Source organism: Thunnus maccoyii, chromosome 10 (assembly GCF_910596095.1).
Source record: "Thunnus maccoyii chromosome 10, fThuMac1.1, whole genome shotgun sequence".
NCBI classification, from domain to species: Eukaryota; Metazoa; Chordata; class Actinopteri; order Scombriformes; family Scombridae; genus Thunnus; species Thunnus maccoyii.
Window position 1 is genome coordinate 3302882 of NC_056542.1, and position 18079 is coordinate 3320960.

The window sequence follows — 18079 nt, forward strand, 5'->3', positions numbered from 1 at the left end:
TTTAGCCTTTAAATCATCATCATCTTCATCATCATCATCTGACAGTCAACTATTCATTGTAAACCTGTGGACAAGACAATAAACTGTTGAATAGCTCTCAACCCTGGTCCTGGTCCTCATACTTTAACTGGTGTGCCAATGCAGAGGCTTTTACAATACCCAGCTACCACAAAAGTCCATTTTTTACAACAAGCACAAACAAACACAAAACTCAATAGACTGCAAAAGAAGCAGTGGTTTAATCGGCATACTAGGCACCGGCTCAAACAGCCCCATGACCCCCTCCCTGGATTAAGCTCTGGCCTATAGGACACAGAGAAAAGTCACAAATTAGGGTGGGCAGATGGGAAACACACACATCAAAGAATATTTAAAAGAAACAAAAAATCCTCTCGAAACCGTCACTGAAATAAAATAAAGATAAAACCTACAGACAAAATAGTGATACCACAGCTGCTGCTCCCTCAGACGAGGGTGAGGGCCCGTTCATCGCTGCTCGCAGCTTTAAGTATTAATATTCTAGTACGTCATTGCATTTTTGAGGGGCTTGGGATGCTTGAAAACTCACAAAAGTTGGCACACACGTCAGAAATGGCTCAGGAGTGACCGCCGAGCTCCATAGCGCCCCCAAACACAGGGCCATGTTGGGATAAAGTTACTTTAACGTTCGTGAAATTTGGTGGAATCACTGCTCTCATGATTCTCGACTTAATACATTTTTTTTGAAGTTTTCTTGCCCCACATGAAGTCAGCCATTTTTAGGCCTTTAGGATGCACAAAAACTCACAAAACTTTGCACTTATGTTCTAACAAGTAAATATTTTCATTTGATATTGTAATTGGGCTTCGGTGTGGGAAGTCTGCTCGATAGCGCCCCCTAATTATTTTTAGCTTTTCTGAGGTGCTAGGGGTGCTTGAAAACTTACGAAACCTTGTACATCAACATGACTGCTTTTTAAAATTAAATACTGTTATATGATTTTCTTTGGTAACATCAGAGCAAATGATGATTCTCTTCATTTCTCTTTTCCCTTTAAATTCTGTCAACTAGTAAATATATTTACATTATTTGTCAGGACTTTAAGTCTTTCACTCTGCTGCTAAAAAACTGGAATGAGCCACTTGATCTAAACATCACATGTTCTCGTTGCTATAACGGAGGCTAAAATAAATCACCTTCTGTATTTTGATTTGTTGCATTTTGTTTTTTGTGGTTAAAAATAGTTACAATGGAATAATTTTCACTTGTGACGTATAGAAGAGGCGTGACACACAGCTGGAGTATACAAACCATTTGTAGTGCTTCACACAATAAAATATATAAAGGATATGAGTGTGCGCGTGTTAAATAAAATATAACAATGTATGACATCTGTACATTCTTGTCATATTATGCCATGTTTTAATCTGAATTAAAGACAGACTTCATCGAAAAGTAGTGTTGTGGCAAGAATTCAGGATAAATAAAAAACCTTTTGGTTCTATTCAGTTAAATAGTAGAATAAAGCAATGATTATATTATATTATATTATATTATATTACACTTCATTTTTTGAAATAAAAAATATCAGTTTAACCATTTTTTCTGTTATAGTTTATTAATCACAGCTGACAATGTTTTTCATTTAAAAAAGATAAACAGCTTGTCAAGGCCACACCAACATACACATAATGCTAGGACAGATAGGCTATATATAATACATTGTTTATAGTATATACAGTCAGACAGGACACTCTGAAAGTTACGTGGGGCTCATGTTGGGTACAGCTGGTCTTCTTGCAGCAGGTCAGAATCCAGCAGGTCATCTGTGTATATTTCCTCTGTTCTGAGAAGAGAAAAAGACAGCAAACATCCTTTTCAGCCACATAGTTGTATATTCCTGTCGCTGTAAATCACACTCTATGTCAGTCAAAAAGGTGATTAACTGTAAAATTATTAGAAATTAGAAATTACATATTACATCAGTGGTATGATTACTTTTTAATAATTCATAAAATACTTACATTACTTCTAGAGTGTCTTCTTCAACAGCAACCTCCTCCACCACCTCCACTCCGACCACCACATTCCTCCTCACTGCATGAAGCAAACACAGCAATGTTGTTATATAGCATTCGACCCTTAATCTCCGTGATATTGGTTCTCAGTAATCATGTCACACTAGACCAAAGTTATTGCAGATTACTGTTGGATTATGTTATGATAAGTCTTTTAGTTTGGTAGATTAGCTGTACAGGAAGTGATTGGAGTGTCAGAGCCACAGATTGAGGGGACGAAGATGTTATTTGTGCCACACAGAGACAATCATGGAAAGGTGAATTGTTTGATTTTTTGTCATGAACTGTATAATTTCCATCCGATTTTCCACAATTGCCATCCATCATTTTACCAATAAAATCAAGTCTTGAAGAGGAGAGAGGGTTGGTTAAAGCCAGAAGAGGCTCAATTCAACCGAGTCCAGTCCTGTGAGTCAAACCCGTCCCCCCACATTGCAGGAAAGCAGAACAAACAAAAACATCCTCGCATCAAACTTGTAACACGCAGAGCTAGACTCTCAGTTTGCAGCCATGTCAGGTGGAAGGTGGGTCATATTTTCAAATGTTTCGCAGTAGCCTAACCTCCCACCTGACAATGTTTTCTTGTTAAAAGATAGGTTCACTATTTTTCCAAACTGTCTTAAAACACTGAAACAAAACCTACAGGCCTTCTGCTGAGCAAAAAATGTATTTAAAAGTTCTTTTAAGATGTTTTAATGGCCAGTATGAACAGGAGGAACGATTATAGCAAGCAAAACCTCTTTCAGTGTTCATATGGACACACTTGAAATATTGTGAACCCATCCTTTAAAAGGAATTTGTAGATTGGGAACAGTGATACCAACAACCAGTCAAAGCTGCTTGTTCAGTCACATTGTTGTTGTGTATCCTCTAATGGACGGGTGTTTATCAGTGCGTTTGGACGTCGTTATCCAATGAACACAGGGATGAAGAAATCTGCCAAACAGTGAAATTGGTTTGAGGCAAGGACTCCATTATTCTTCCTTGTTTCTTTTGTTTTCCACCCTTGCAGCAAGCGTAATTGAAACAAAGGGTCACACTGGTCAGACGCTATACTGTAGGTGCAATATGATGACAAACCTCGACTACACATAATAAGCTTCACATCAACTTTTAAATGCATTTTTGCACTAAATGACTGTGTGGACACACTGTGGATTTTGGCCTCCATCACTTACATTGAAAGCACATCTGAAGGGGATTTTTTAATATCCAGTATGAACAGGAGGAATGATTACAGCGAGGAAAACCTCTTTCACTGTTCATACCTGACTGCTGGTTTAAGACACACTTGTAAAATAGTGAACCTGTCCTTTAACAACCAGAAAACCTCAGGTGAACGCTCACCTCCATAATAGATGTATGGAGATCCAGGCCAGCAGGGACCCAATCCCTCTGGTCCCCTCTCCCCACAAACACATACACATCCCTGGGTCTCCGTCCCCGGACCCTCCCAGCAGTGACCACCAATGGCATGCTGTGATGTGTCTCCTCCGGCAGCATGGAGCATTGTTATTGGCTGTTGTGGAGACAAAGAAGCAGGACACCGCCCAGCCAGGCCGGAGCTGCTGGGGATCCCTGAGTAGATGGGAAGTTCAGGGGTGGACCACTGACCATCAGCAGCCTGAGCGATGATGTCAGCACAACCTGAAGATACAGGTTAGAAGCAGAGTTAACATCAGCCAGTATTAGCTTGGGTTAACCTGGACGCACTATGATTCCTATATTACTTCAGTTTTCCATAAAATGGATTTTATTCATCCTTTGAAGAAACATTAACAACCCGAACATGAATGACTGGTTAGTGAAGGAGGTTGGCTTAGAGTCACACATCGTGGCTGAATCATATGTCTGATCCTTCTGTTTCCTGCACCTGCTGATGAGACCTGCTGGGTTTGGACAGGGACACACACACACACACACACACACACACACACACATGCATAGCAGGAAGGTTTTCAAGATAAAAACAGAATCACGCACTCAGGGTTTGATTCAAAGGCAAAATTAAAGGCAAGGTGAGTTTACTTCTGTAGCACATTGGAGCAACAAGGCAATTCAATGTGCTTTACATAAAACATAAAAGGCATCAGGACAAAATGTAAAAGAAACATGAGACATTATAAAAAGACACTTTTAAATACAATATGCACAGGAGTTAAATAGAAAATAAAAATAAGCTAAAATAGACTAAGTAAATAAGAGTTCTTTTTTGGATTTTTTTTTTTGGTATTTTTGCTGTTATTGGACAGTAGAACTGAAAGTTGCAGCAGACCTGCAGTTTTCTGGGAGTTTGTTCCAGATATATGGAGCATAATTACTGAATGCTTCTTCTTCATGTTTAGCATTGACTCGCCAAATTGTTTTGATCTATGCTGGGACATGCTGGGCTGCAGGCTGAAAGCACCTCAACAGGATCAACAAGCTCATTTTTATGACCTGTGAATAATCAGGTAGCCTCATTGAGATTATGATGTGTTTTGCAAGAGAGACAAAACATAGCGCACACACAGTGTCAGAAGCAATTGTAGAAATCTCTACAAAAGGTCAAAATGAACAGTTTAAATAGATCCAGCCAGATGAGGCGTTCAAGGTTTAAAGTCCTTTGTAGTTATTTCAAGTTATGGTGCAAAGTACTGAAGTTCAAGGTACAAGTTAAGTATTTACTTGTCAAGTATCAAGTCCAGTGTTGAGATCTAGTTTCATGAACAGCGGTTTTCAGTTGGATAGGAGACGTGATATAATGAGGCAGCTTTAGGAGACATTTATACATTAAAGTGATAGTTTGTAGTTCTCATCTTGTTGCTACTTTTTCATATAGAGCACAGTGATGAGTACGATCTCCTGTAAATGCAGGATACAGTTTATCTTATCTTATAGTATCTTTTAGCAGTGTTAAGATAATATTGGCTTATAAGTTAAGAATGACTCCTGTTTATTATTTTTAACATTATTATTGTTTACATTATTTTTCAATTGTATAATAATGCTTTTTTCAGTTCTTCCTTGCTGAGTCCTGCTGCTTTTACTGCTGCAACAACCTAATTTCCATATTAGAATCAATAACGTTTCTTACATTATCTTATGTTTAACCCACCTGTAGTGTAGCAACAAACAGCAGGGTGGTCCTCCACCTCTTCTTCCTCCTCTTCCTCTTGGTGGCCTGGGAGGCTTGAAGCGAGGCTCCCCTGGTGTTGAGGAATGAGACACAGATGAGGCCTGGGCGACCCAACCCAGCAGTCAGGATTCAGTCTGTACATCCCAGCCTGAGCTCGAGCTTCAGTGAATGTTTGTATTTGTGGTCAGGATGGTGATATGGAGCGTCGCCCCTCCCTTCCTCTTCCTCTCTGCTCTACCTCTGAAACAACAGATGGAGCCTCAGATGGGTTTCCTTTGGACCGGAGTTGGATGCAGCAGAAGAGACTGTATGTGTCACTAAACAGAACAAGCTGATTGGGCAGCTTGTCTCAACCACTGATGTAATGCCCTCCATCAATGGATCATACCAGTGTTTTGCATTTACATATAATATACTGTCTATACTCACCAAACACTTTATTAGGAACACCGGTGCAATCTAATGCAATCCAATACAACAGCTCTGCCATAAATTCTACTTTTACAAAGCTTATACATTTTCAGTTTTGTTGACATTGTCAGAAAGGTGATAATTCTACTTTATGTTTATTATTGAGGTCGTAGTGGGTGGTGGAAAATAACTATGTAAATTTACTCAAGTACTGTACTTAAGTACAATTTTGAGGTACTTGTACTTTACTCGAGTATTTCCATTTAATGCTATTTTATTCTTCCACTCCACTACATTTCAGAGGGAAATATTATACTTTCTACTCCAATACATTTATTTATTGACACAATGGATAATATAACAAGCTTTTAAAATACAACACATTGTTAAAGACCTTTTTGGCTTTTGACATCTTACAAAAAGCAGTGTGTAGTCGGGGTCACATTTAAGAAGTTGTCAACAGTGATTTTTCCTTCTAAACTTCTCACATGGTTTCATTTTAATGCACAACTCAGAAGGTGTTTCTTGCTCCTCAAGACTTAAAAGGGCCATTTTAGTTTAGGACTAGATGTTAGTTCCCCTCAGAATAAACTTGCAGCTCTCATTTAGCCTGTATGAGAAAATGAGAGAATAATCATAATAATTGACTAAAATTGAAACTAAAGTAGAACTGCAGAAGTCAGAACAACTTACTTTCATGCTGTTGTGAGAAAGTAACTTGTTTAGACTTCTGCAAAATACTTTCATTATTATGATTATTCTCTCATTTTCTCATACAGGCTAAATGAGAGCAGCAGGTTTACTCTGAGGGGCAATAAGGTCTAGTCCTCAACTAAAATGGCCCTTTTAAGTCTTGAGGAGCTAAAATTACCGTCTAAGTTGTGCATTAAAATATTCCTTAATTTGAGATCATGTAGGTTTAAATAATCTGCTTTTGAAGTTATGATTATTAATTCCTGTATAACATTACAAATACTCCAGCTAGTGGTGATAATAGCTACCACTAGAACCTGTGTGTGGGATTATATAGTTGTTGTGAGTCAATTTCATTCATCCAAATTGTTTTTACTGTGTAGAAATTGTTAGACTTTGTAGATGCCTTGTGAGTATTTAGGATAGAAACCCTCAGATTTAACATTGTTTAACCAGGTTCAATTATACAAATCATATTGTGATGTGTTGTAAGACTATTTCATCCTTGAGGATGGCCTAGTAGCCTGCAACCTACTAACATTTTATGCTACATAATATTTTTATTAATATAATTTCAAATATGAAATAACCATTCTTCTAATAATCATTTCCTGTCCTCATCCACCCAATCATACACTGTACTTGATGCATTCATGGTTTCCATAGCACCCTCAATCTAACTCATCTAGACTAGTGCAAGTGGCTGTTTCTCAGGTAGTGTAGAAATGCAGAAAATTGTTTTAATTACAAATTTTATTCAAGGAAAGGAACCCCAGATCCCCTGCTGATTATGCATTTTTCCAAGTTTGCTCCCGCATTTTAATACATTACCAGGCGCCTATGATTCTTAGCATTAATGGACTCTATCCAATCACTATTTTATACTTCTACAATTGTCTGACAACAGAAACAGAAACCTTTATGAATGTCGGTGACAACACAAAAAGGGGTCACAGAGACAGTCAGAGAAAGTCAACTGACCACAACAAAGCCTGTTCTGTTCAAACAATTATACACTGTTCTTGATACATTCATGGTTTCCATAACACCCTCAATCTAACTCATCTAGACTAGTGCAGGTGGCTGTTTCTTAGGTAGTGTAGAAATGCAGGAAATTTTCATCCCCATGAATTATGCATCTTTCCAAGTTTGCTCCCCCATTTTAATGATAACCAGGCACCTATGGCTGTATTGATACTTTCACTTTGGTAAAATATCTGAGTACTTCTTGTATTGGTGTACTGGATTATATTGAAAAGAGTTCCTACTATTTGGGTGAACCATCAAAACATTTCAGGTTAAGAGAAATGTGTTGAGGGTGTTTTTACTGCTCACAAACGTACAAACTGGTCTGTTCAGTGTGTGTCCATTACGGTTAATGGTTATAGTTTGTGTGTGTCTGTTTAGTTGTTATTACACTGTTTTTCATTGACATTGAAACCCTTCTATCTCTGTGATAAGCAATATGGTTGATTCGATTGGTGGATTTTGTCACGTGGTCACTCACCGCCAATCAGAGTGCAGCAGTGAAGCTCGCGCTGAGGAAACGGGATATCAAACATCCGTCTTTTAAGGTTCCGAATTTTTGGCATATCTTTCCCGTTTGCCTCTAAGATTTAGACTTAGACACTTAGACCCGCTGTGGTGATTCAGGCTAGTTTAAAACACTTAATAATTTCGGTTTTTGGGCGTCAGTCAGTGTACACCGGCAGACACACCCTCAGGGTTTACAGTGAGGAGGGAGAACAGCGTCTTTCGATCGTAAATCCCCCATTTTATTAGCTTTTGCAATAGTCTTAACATTACTCAACAATGGCGTACCCAGGACCATACGGCGCAGCCCCCGGTGGATTCCCAGGAGCGGTAAGAAAAACCATATATATGTGATGAAATATCGGCTAAAAGCTGGATATATCCACCGACCACCGACCCAGGACGTCTTGTCCAAACAGTACGGAAGTTGGGTCGAATAAGGTTAGACAGAGATGATTGAGTTGCCAAACTTGCACAAGACTGAAGGTGTAACTGTTATTATCTGTTTATTAAAGGTTTCTACATGAAATCCGTCATGATCATGTCAGATGACTAGCTAGCTGTCTAACCTATCAGCTAACTGTCATTATCGGTTAATAACGGTTGCTTAAAGGACAGGTTCACAGTTTCTTTAAAGTCTGTCTTTAACCAGCAGTCAGGTGTCCATATGAACAGTGAAAGAGGTTTTCCTCGCTGTAATCGTTCCTCCTGTTTATACCGGATATTAAAAGATCCTTCAAATGTGCTTTCAGTGTAAGTGATGGAGGCCAAAATGTGCAAAAATGCGTGTAAAAGTTGATGTGAAGCTTCTATTCAGCTTCAGCAGTCTGAGTTAATCATATCAAGTGGATATCTGACACATTCACAGTCTTTTTAGCATCAATTTCCCTCTTTGTGTTTCCTCAGATAGTGTTTCCCTGTTGAGAAACAGGTGGAAGTATAGTATTGATTGTCAAAATAGCTGGTGATTGATTTAATAGTTTGCAACGAATTGATTTATTGACTAATTGTTGCAGCTGTAGTCATATTTTATAAGTTTATCACTGGTTTTAGATGTGTAATCTTAATCAGTCAATAAACTAGTAACTAAAGCTGTCAAATAAATGTAGTGGAGTACAGTATTTCCCTCTGAACTGTAGCTGAATACCCAAGCAAAGTACATCAAAATTGTACTTAAGTGCAGTACTTGAGTAAATGTACTTTGTTTTACTCCATCACTGAGTCCAAACTCATGTTCATCTGTAAGCTCTAATTGTAAACAGATGTCTTGTGCAGTTTGAAGCATTGAGGCAATCAATACCATTTACACTGTGTGTGTGTGTGTGGGTGTCTTTTTGTTTTCTCTTGGAAATAAAATACATCTGGGGTGAGGAAGAATGAGGTTTCTTTACAAGACTCGAGGAGCACACACTAGATAATCAGATCAATCTTTTCAGTGGTCAGTATGAACACACATACACGAACACACTGAGTCAGCGCTGGTGGACAATGTACAGCATGCAGACAGCAGGCAGTGATTACGCGTCAGTGAATAGGAGTTTTGTGCTGATAATGTGACATTTCTGAGAATTGAGACAAGGCAAATTAGGCAAATGGAGCGTAAACAACACACTGATCTCCCTCACACATTTACACACACACACGTTTGCCAACCTGCATCTGCTCCCAGTTAGTTAACAGGAAAGATTTTAAAACATGATTGCAAAATATCAAAAGAAGCCTCCTGAATGCAGCCTCGTTGCTTCATCTCAACTTTATTTAAACCTTTCACTCAGTAGACCTTCTTTCTGTGTTTAAGTTAATATTTTAGAACTTACATGTCCTCGCTGGTTGTTCTTATCTTATTTAATTCAGAACCTTCAGGATGTGACGACCAGCAGGATGTTGGAGGTTTTTGGCTTGTAAATTCTGAAGCATCATTTAAATTCCCTCTGAAACCCTGTTCAACAGATTTTCACCGAGCCTGAAGATGTTTGACTAGGTGTCCTGTGTTAAATATTATAATAAATGTAACTTCTTCAAATTAAGTTATTCAACTACACATCTGCACAGTATGTAGCAACTGATTTGATTTGACTTTCTGATTGTCTAGTAAACAAATTGTACTTGATGGTTTGTAGCATAGAACCTAGATTTTTCATTTGAGTAACTGATTAGTCAATTGAAAGAAAATTAATTGGCAACTATTGTTATAATCGATAATCAAAGATCCAGATTGTAAACTGTATCTTTGGCTTTTGGACAGCTGGTTGGACAAAACAGGCAATTTGAATAAATCACTCTGGCTTCTGGAAAATTATTAATATCACTCTTTTCACTCTGACATTTTGTGGGGAAAACAATTAATTGCTTAATTGAGACAATTATCTGCAGATGAATTGATAAAAATAATCATAAGTTGTAGCACAGATCATCTTCATGGAGTCTTTACAGCAGGTCATGAACTGGTTTTGGAGCAAATATAAAAGAAGAAATAACTGAATAATTTGAAGAAGTAAATCACTAAATCCTTCATGTTTCTCTGTGTGTCTCTCAGCAGCAGGATCCTCTCTATGGATACTTTTCAGCTGTCGCTGGACAGGTAAGACACCTGGACATATTGGGACATTGATGTTTCTCTTTGTGCAGTAGCTGATTGTTATCTGACTGTACTGTTGCGTTGTGTATCTCTCTGACAGGATGGACAGATCTCACCAGACGAGCTGCAGCGCTGCCTCACTAGTTCCGGCATCTCTGGCTCTTACCAGCGTAAGAACATCAGACGATTTTTTAAATTAAAAATCCACTTAAAACACAAATGCATCAGAAGTCTGGAACCAGTGGTGGAAAGTAACTGAATACTTTTACTCAATTAATGAACTGAAGTACAATTTTAAAGTACTTGTACCTTAAGTATCTCCATTTTATGCTACTTTACACTTGTACTCCACTACATTTATCTAACAGCTATAGCTACTAGCTACTCTACAGATGCAGATTTTCCTTTTCCTATTAATCTGACACAGAGATTTTTATTAACATGAAGTATTGTAGTGCACAACTACGCTGCGCTAACAGAGGGCAACAGGACGAATACGCAGGCAGCCAAGAAAGATGGCGACCATTGGTGGGAAAACACAACTCATTACATGTTTAAACTGGCGTCCCTGCACAGTGAAGTTTATGCTCACACTGTACGGTTTAATTTACCGTACCATAACGTGGAGCTCACACTGAACGTAGCACAAAAAGGCACTAAAAGGCAGCGTTACTTTGAGCAATTCTACTATGAACAGAAAGTAAGAAGAAATAAATTGTGCCACAGATATCTGAAAGATGCAGACATCCATGTGATTGTCCAACGGCCAGATTATTGACGGATCATCTCTTAATCAGTTATTGTTACCTCAAACACACCTCAGCACATAAAACTGACAGAAATCAGACATTTGGCCAGATTCTAAAATAATCAGTGGCAACTAATGGTAGTTTTAAATCCGGCTTAATTCATACAGTCTTTTTCTTTTTTTACAAATACCTTCATTAACCATATACCATATACCCAAGCCTAGTGTCAACAGACACTTCCGGTATTATATCCAGTGCGGTCACATCTGCCCTGACACTCAGTTAGTACAAATAGGACAGTACACACTACATCTGCTGAGTGACGGTTATTATTGTGTGGTTGACAGTTAAGATGAAGAGGAAACGTGGGGACAGAGAGCGTGTCAGGTTTCATGCAGCCAAACTCTCTGGGTTGAATAGAACAAGCTTTGTTTGTTGTGGTCAGTTGACTTTCTCTGACTGTCTCTGTGACCCCGTTTTGTATCGTCTTTCTTTGTGTTTCTGCTGTCAGGTGATTGTATAAGTATAAAATAATGATTGGATGGAGTTCATTAATGCTAATAATCTAGCAAATGCCTTTACCTTTGGCCAGTAATCTCTTAACATGTGACTGCAGCAGGATACACTCACTATTTATATTTATGGTGCAGTCTTCTGATAAGCAGTGGTGGTCTTATTGCTGCCACTAATACAATATTCTGTTATTTCCCAACCAATGTGGAAGTAAATCAGGAAGTGAAGGAAGACCTGTAGGATTACTCTATTTTTTTTTGGCATTTAAAATCTGCTCTTATGTGTAAGCAGAAGCTCTGACATGTAAATTGTGTTTTTCGATTCGTCCATCGTCCCGGGTGTTTACAGTTTTTGTTTTTTATTTCACAGCCTTCAGCCTGGAGACCTGCAGACTGATGATCAACATGTTGGATGTATCCTTCACCCATCAGCCAATCAGAGAGGCTGAATAGATTGACTCACAAGATGGAAACTGTTAATGATAAAACACTCAGTGACTAAAATAACAGTGAGTTTAACATTAACATGCATTCAAGATTTTAAGATTCAAGATCCTTTTAATGTCATTCAGCAAAACATCAGTGATGCAAAGCAGAACGAAATTACGAGTATGATACTGTTAAAAACACAGATAAATAAAAAGAAAAACAGAATATAAAAAGAGAGCTCTATAAATAATATATATATTAAAAAAAAACAAAAAAAATTTAATAATAAATAAATAATTTCTGGACATTGCACAGGGGTGAGATGTAAGGAATGTAAACATGAAAAGAAAGGTTGAGAGTTGTTGCACATATGATTGTGTTATATTGCACATGCATAAATAAATAATAATGCACATTTGCATAGCAGCTGTCCTCACCACTCTCCTCAGGGCCTTTCTGTCTGAGGTCAGACATCATCTAAAACAGAGCAAGGGCAGAGATATGTCGTCATCACTACTGTCATCGTCAGTACGTCTTCCTGTGCTGGTTGTGTTTATGCTGCTGTCAGACTACAGCAACATTTTCTCACCACCAGCATCAGTGGAAAAGGAGCCGGAGCTTTCGACATTGTGTTCTTGGGACTACATGTTCCATTGGAAGTTTTCATTGTTTGAATCAGATTGGTCAGATGCTCTTTAAACATAGACAGGGAATGCATGAAGTGTCAGGATGAAAGGAAAGACCATTACACAGAGCGATGCGTCTTCATATTTAAAGTAATTGCATCCAACGTTCAACTAAAACTGAAACTTACTCGAAGCAGATAAGTCAGTTTCCACTGCTGAATGTTTGACACTTTGGCACTGAGTCTGCCTGTCTTCCTCTCACAAAATGTTAGCAAGCAGCGTCTTCTATCATTAATATGGTTATTATACCTCAGTCAGGGTAGAGGAGAAATCTGATTACTGACCTGCTGCATGTATATACAGATTTAGAGTAACAAGGTCAGTTAAGTGCATGTAAACACACTGAATAACAGCCTCCACTCTCCTGGTTTCAGTCTTAAAATCCAGATGTTTGAACAAGGCTGCAGTGATTAGCTCCCATTCAGCCACAAGAGCGTTAGTGAGGTCCAGCACAGGTGTTGGGTGATGATCTGGCTCTCGGTCAGTGTTCCAGTTCATTCCAAATTTGCTGGATGGGGTTGAGGTCAAGTTCTTCCACACCACCAACTGGGAAAACTCTTTCTTTATGGAGTTGACTTTGTGCACAGGAGCATCGTCATGTTGAAACAGGAAACTGTTGACACAAAGCTGGAAGAACACTGTTGTCTAAAAAGCATTAAGATTCATCTGAATTAGAACTAAGAGCCCCAAACCAGGAAAAACAGACTCAGCCCAAAAATACACCAATGTATAGGGGAAACTTTTTGCCCTGTTAGAAAAGTGCCAAAATTAAGAATACTCAAAGATATAAGTATGCATATTTACTTTATTTTTGAGCGTGCTGTTGATGCACACAATGCAGTGCACTGTGGAAATAAATGAACTTGTGGTGAGAAATCTTTTGCAGTCTTGTTTCCAAAGTTTGTGTTTTATATTCATCATTCGCTGCATGTCTTGTATCATTTCCTGCCTCGGCAACATAGTAAAATACTTTAATTTCTTTAAAACTTCCTGCAAAAACAGTAAACTATAACCTTTAGTTTATAGTAACAAAATTAAATTAGGACATATTGTAGCTTCAGAGTGTCTTACCTCATAGTTATCCTCTTGGTAAGCCTACATGTTATGAGTATAGACATTTGCTGTATCAGCAGCATCATGGAGTGATCATGGTAGAGAGAAAGAAACACTAACTGGAGAGGTATGTGATTGGTCCTTGACTGTGAGTGTCGTCTCAGAGGGACATGTCCTGCACTATGGGCTTTAATGAGTTCAAGGAGTTGTGGCAGGCTCTGAACGGCTGGAAGAACACCTTTGCATCCTTCGACCGGGACCACAGCGGGACCGTGGAGGGCCATGAGCTGCAGCAGGCCATCGTCACCTTGGGTAGGGTCACACTAGCAAAACAACCTGTTAAAGATACACTGCAATTTGTTTCTCCTCAATATCTAAAATCAGGAATAAAAACATACATCAACTGCCAACGTTTGCATAATAAAAAACTTATTTCACTATTCTACTGGATGGGAGTCACTTTGAACCAGACGTTAGGTAATTGCTTTCAGTTTAAAATGATCTTTATTTGACAAAATGGGGTGTATCTTGGATATATTGTGAAAAAATGGCTCCTTTTATTTATGTAAGATAGCTAAGATATGCCAGTTTTATCCGATTCAGACTCAAAATCCTTTTAAATGCTTTTCTAACATCCAGAATTGGCTACTGCAGTAAGTTTTTCTCTTGCTTACCCATGAAAACAACAACAGGTCTTCACTTGGTCCAAAACAGAGCTGCCAGAGTCCATATGAGATCTAGGAAGTTTCAAATTCCTCCTTCTGAATTATGAGACTTTAAATGGATTGTCTGTTCTTACATCTTCAGTCTATTCATATACTCCATCATGTCCGTTAACAGGCAAATCTAGGCTTAAAGGACTGGTTCACAATTTTTCGAGTGTGTCTTAAAACAACAGTCAGGAGCCCAAATGAACAGTGAAACCTGTTTTTCTTGCTGTAATCATTCCTCCTGTTCATACTGACCATTAGAAGATCCCTTCATAATGCACTTACAATGTAAGTGATGGAGGACAAAATCCACAGTCCTCCTTCTGTGCAAAAATGTATATAAAAGTTGATCTGAAGCTAATATGAAACTTCAGCGTCCAAATGAGTCAAATCAAGTAGATATCTTTCAACGTTACAGTCTTTTTAGTGCCAAAGTTCCTCTTTTTGTTACTATACTTCCACCTGCAGCTCAACAGGGAAACACTGTCCGAGGAAACACAAAGAGGGAATTTGATGCTAAAAAGATTGTAAATGTGTCAGATATCCACTTGATATGACTAACTCAGACTGATGAAGCTGAATAGAAGCTTCACATCTACTCCATCACTTCCATTGAAAGCACATTTGAAGGATCTTTTAATATCCAGTATGAACAGGAGGAATGATTACAGCGAGGAAAACCTCTTTCACTGTTCATATGGACACCTGACTGCTGTTTAAAGATAAATGTGAAATTGTGAACCCGTCCTTTAAAGCCTCACTTCTGTTACTGTTGCTATATAAACTTTTTTGTTATAGTAGCATTCATATCTTAATGTTTTTTTATATGTGAGGTCTCATAGTTGTGTGTCTCATATTATATTTTAACCTGTAAAGTGTGCAGAGACTCATTCACTGGGTGATGAGCACTTGAAATAAACTGATATTGATAATGTGTGTGTTTCTGCGCAGGCTACAATCTGAGCCCTCAGGCCATGAACTGCATCATGAAGCGCTACAGCACACACGGCAGGATCCCCTTCGATGAATTTGTGAGCTGCTGTGTGAGACTCCGAGCTCTGACTGGTGAGTGGGCTGAAATATTCATGGAATCTGACCGTTGGCATAAAAAACAAACAAAGAAGTTAAATGCAGCTCAGCAGTGTGCACTCAACACCATTTTAACAGTAGAGGAAACATCAACAGACTGGCAAAGAGCTTTATGAAGTAGATAAATCATCTCATTCAGCTTGTTTGAGCAGTTTGACTCGATCATCAGAACTGTATGTTTTCATTTGAGGACCTTTCTTCCACAGCTTGATGATCTTATGGATAAAAAATATTTGTTGTGTTCAAGATGAAGACAAGATGTGGACAAATGTGGCAAATAGGAAAGTCCCTCAGAGTTGTGGGTGTTTCTGTTAGTGCTTTACACTGCTTGCTTGCTTTAGACTGTACAGCTACAATCATCCCACACAGCCGAAGTGATGAACAAAAAGACCCTTCGAGCTCATGTTGTCATCATGACGCTAAAAATCAATGTTGCAGAGTTAAACAAATACTTAATAAACTATAAAACTATGTAAAAAGCTCATCACGTAGGCTTTTTTTTTATGTGTTTGTGTTTTTCAGATCAATTCCGAAGGAGAGACACGAACCAGTCCGGCAGCGCCACATTTCAGTATGATGATGTAAGTTCCCACAACTGTCACTTTTTGGTTTTCTAAAGCTTTGATGTTGCTTCTGCTATCAGTCACATCTGAGCCCATCATCGCTGCGCAGGAGAACTGGCTGTAAACAACACAACAAATGTTTAGCTATCCGACCTGCTCAGTCAGTCAGCTGGCCCGGCACTCATGTCTTTAACTTGGTGTGTCGGCCAGTGTGTGATGGATCAGTGATGAATTTATGACCTCACAGCCGTAGCCCATATTAAAATAAAATGGTCAAGATCACAGTCAGCAGCTTTAAATTTAAGATCAGGTTTCATCTTTCTATGTGCTTCAAGGAAAAATATAAAAAAAAGTCCACTGTTTATCCGGCATGGACTCACAGCAAAAATGTGTTTTTTGTGATTATTACAATCACAATTATATGTATTATTCCATGTATTGTTGCCTATATTTAGATATATGTAAAATCAAAGTCAACTATGGAAGGGTTTCGGCACAATTTACACACAAAACTGCTTTTCACTAAGATATAAACTATAATTTTATGTCACAATTATAATTTATAGGCTATATTTGGGTAAGTATACCATATGCAATATTGAAAGTGAACTATTGTGGCAGTAATGTTTTACAGAAGGGCTGCAACGATAAGTTGATTAATCAAAAGAATATTAATCACCAATTATTTTGATAATTGAATAATCATTTTGAGTAATTTCTTTAAGAAAAAATGTCCAAATTCTCTTGATTCCTTTGAAAAACAGTGATTGACATTTTTCACCATTTTTGGACATTTTATCATCCAACCTACTAATCAGTTCATCGAGAAAATGATCAACAGATTAACAGATAATGAAAACAATTTGGAGTTGCAGCCCTTTTTTACAGTTATAACATGAAAAATGTGAATCATGTGCTAATGGATTTCAATAAAACAGATGTTTAAACTCTGCTGCTAATTTCAAGTTTGAAAACTTCAAAAAATTGTTGCAAAACAATGTTTCCTCCAAGGACTTGTTACTTTGTTTTCTGACCTCACAGAGATACAATAATAAACTCTGTTGGTCTTTTTCCATCTCTCACAACGCAACAGTAACTAATATCTTGGAAGTGGCGCAAACAAAATGTTAACACAACAGCAAATAATCACGTTATAATTTGATATGACGGCCTATTGAGATCGGCCACAGCCAAGATTAGACTGCAACATGATTGATGATGGAGAGTTGTACTGTATAACAATAATGGACATATTTCTCTCTCTCTCTAGTTTATCCAGGTCACCATGAGCGTATGAAGAAGAAAAGACCAATCAGACGGGACATACTAGCCTTTTAAAATCTTTTCATAACATGTAATTTCTATGTATGTTAATTTTTAATCACAGTTGTATGAACAAGATTGAAATGTCACATTCCATTTTAAACATCAATTTAACAAGTAAACTATATTAACTATAAGTATAAAGTAACATCAGACTGTACCAATGACTAACATTAGAGTGCCTGTATATACTGGAGGGCATCATTACCACTATTACATTTATAGCCTTTTACCTCAAGACTAATCCTGTAAACCCAAAGAGCTCAGCAGCGTGCGAGTGTTATCATGTATGAAATGAATAAACAAAATGTTTCACACACTAATGTTTGGCTCTTTTGTTTTTTTTTAGACAATGGCTTTAATTTCCATTTTAGAGTGGATGATATTATATTCATTTTGTCTGTTTGCTTGTTCGTTTGTAAGGCAAGGCACATTTATTTGTATTGCAATCCCAAAAACAACAAGGCAATTCAAAGTGTTTTACAAAAAACACAACAGGCATCAAGACAGAATATAAAAGCAACACAAGGCAATGTAAAATGACATTTAAATACAATTTAGAAAGTGTTAAATT

The 18079-nt window shown here is 37.9% G+C and overlaps 2 protein-coding genes across 4 annotated transcripts; one reads left to right on the forward strand and one right to left on the reverse strand.

Annotated features, from left to right (window-relative positions):
• Positions 1 to 1656: 1656 nt before the first annotated feature.
• LOC121904861 lies at positions 1657 to 7871 on the reverse strand. 2 transcript variants are annotated; one of them, XM_042422628.1, is made up of 5 exons: positions 7788 to 7871; positions 5156 to 5416; positions 3406 to 3705; positions 2005 to 2077; positions 1657 to 1826 (listed from the first exon to the last, which is right to left on the reverse strand). In XM_042422628.1, exons 2-5 carry the CDS (start codon positions 5316 to 5318, stop codon positions 1754 to 1756), a joined length of 609 nt encoding a protein of 202 aa, XP_042278562.1. In that variant the 5' UTR covers positions 5319 to 5416; positions 7788 to 7871; the 3' UTR covers positions 1657 to 1753. The 2 variants fall into 2 exon arrangements, with proteins under 2 accessions (XP_042278562.1, XP_042278563.1); XM_042422629.1 differs by lacking the exon at positions 7788 to 7871 and having other exon boundaries at positions 5156 to 5524.
• sri (sorcin) lies at positions 7810 to 17828 on the forward strand. Of its 2 annotated transcripts, none has more exons than XM_042422631.1 (8): positions 7810 to 8143; positions 10353 to 10394; positions 10492 to 10561; positions 12023 to 12066; positions 13985 to 14132; positions 15482 to 15595; positions 16142 to 16200; positions 17453 to 17828. In XM_042422631.1, the coding sequence occupies exons 1-8, from the start codon at positions 8093 to 8095 to the stop codon at positions 17477 to 17479; spliced, it is 555 nt and encodes a 184-aa protein (XP_042278565.1). In that variant the 5' UTR covers positions 7810 to 8092; the 3' UTR covers positions 17480 to 17828. The 2 variants fall into 2 exon arrangements, with proteins under 2 accessions (XP_042278565.1, XP_042278564.1); XM_042422630.1 differs by having other exon boundaries at positions 7811 to 8143; positions 10350 to 10394.
• The last annotated feature ends 251 nt before the right edge of the window (positions 17829 to 18079 follow it).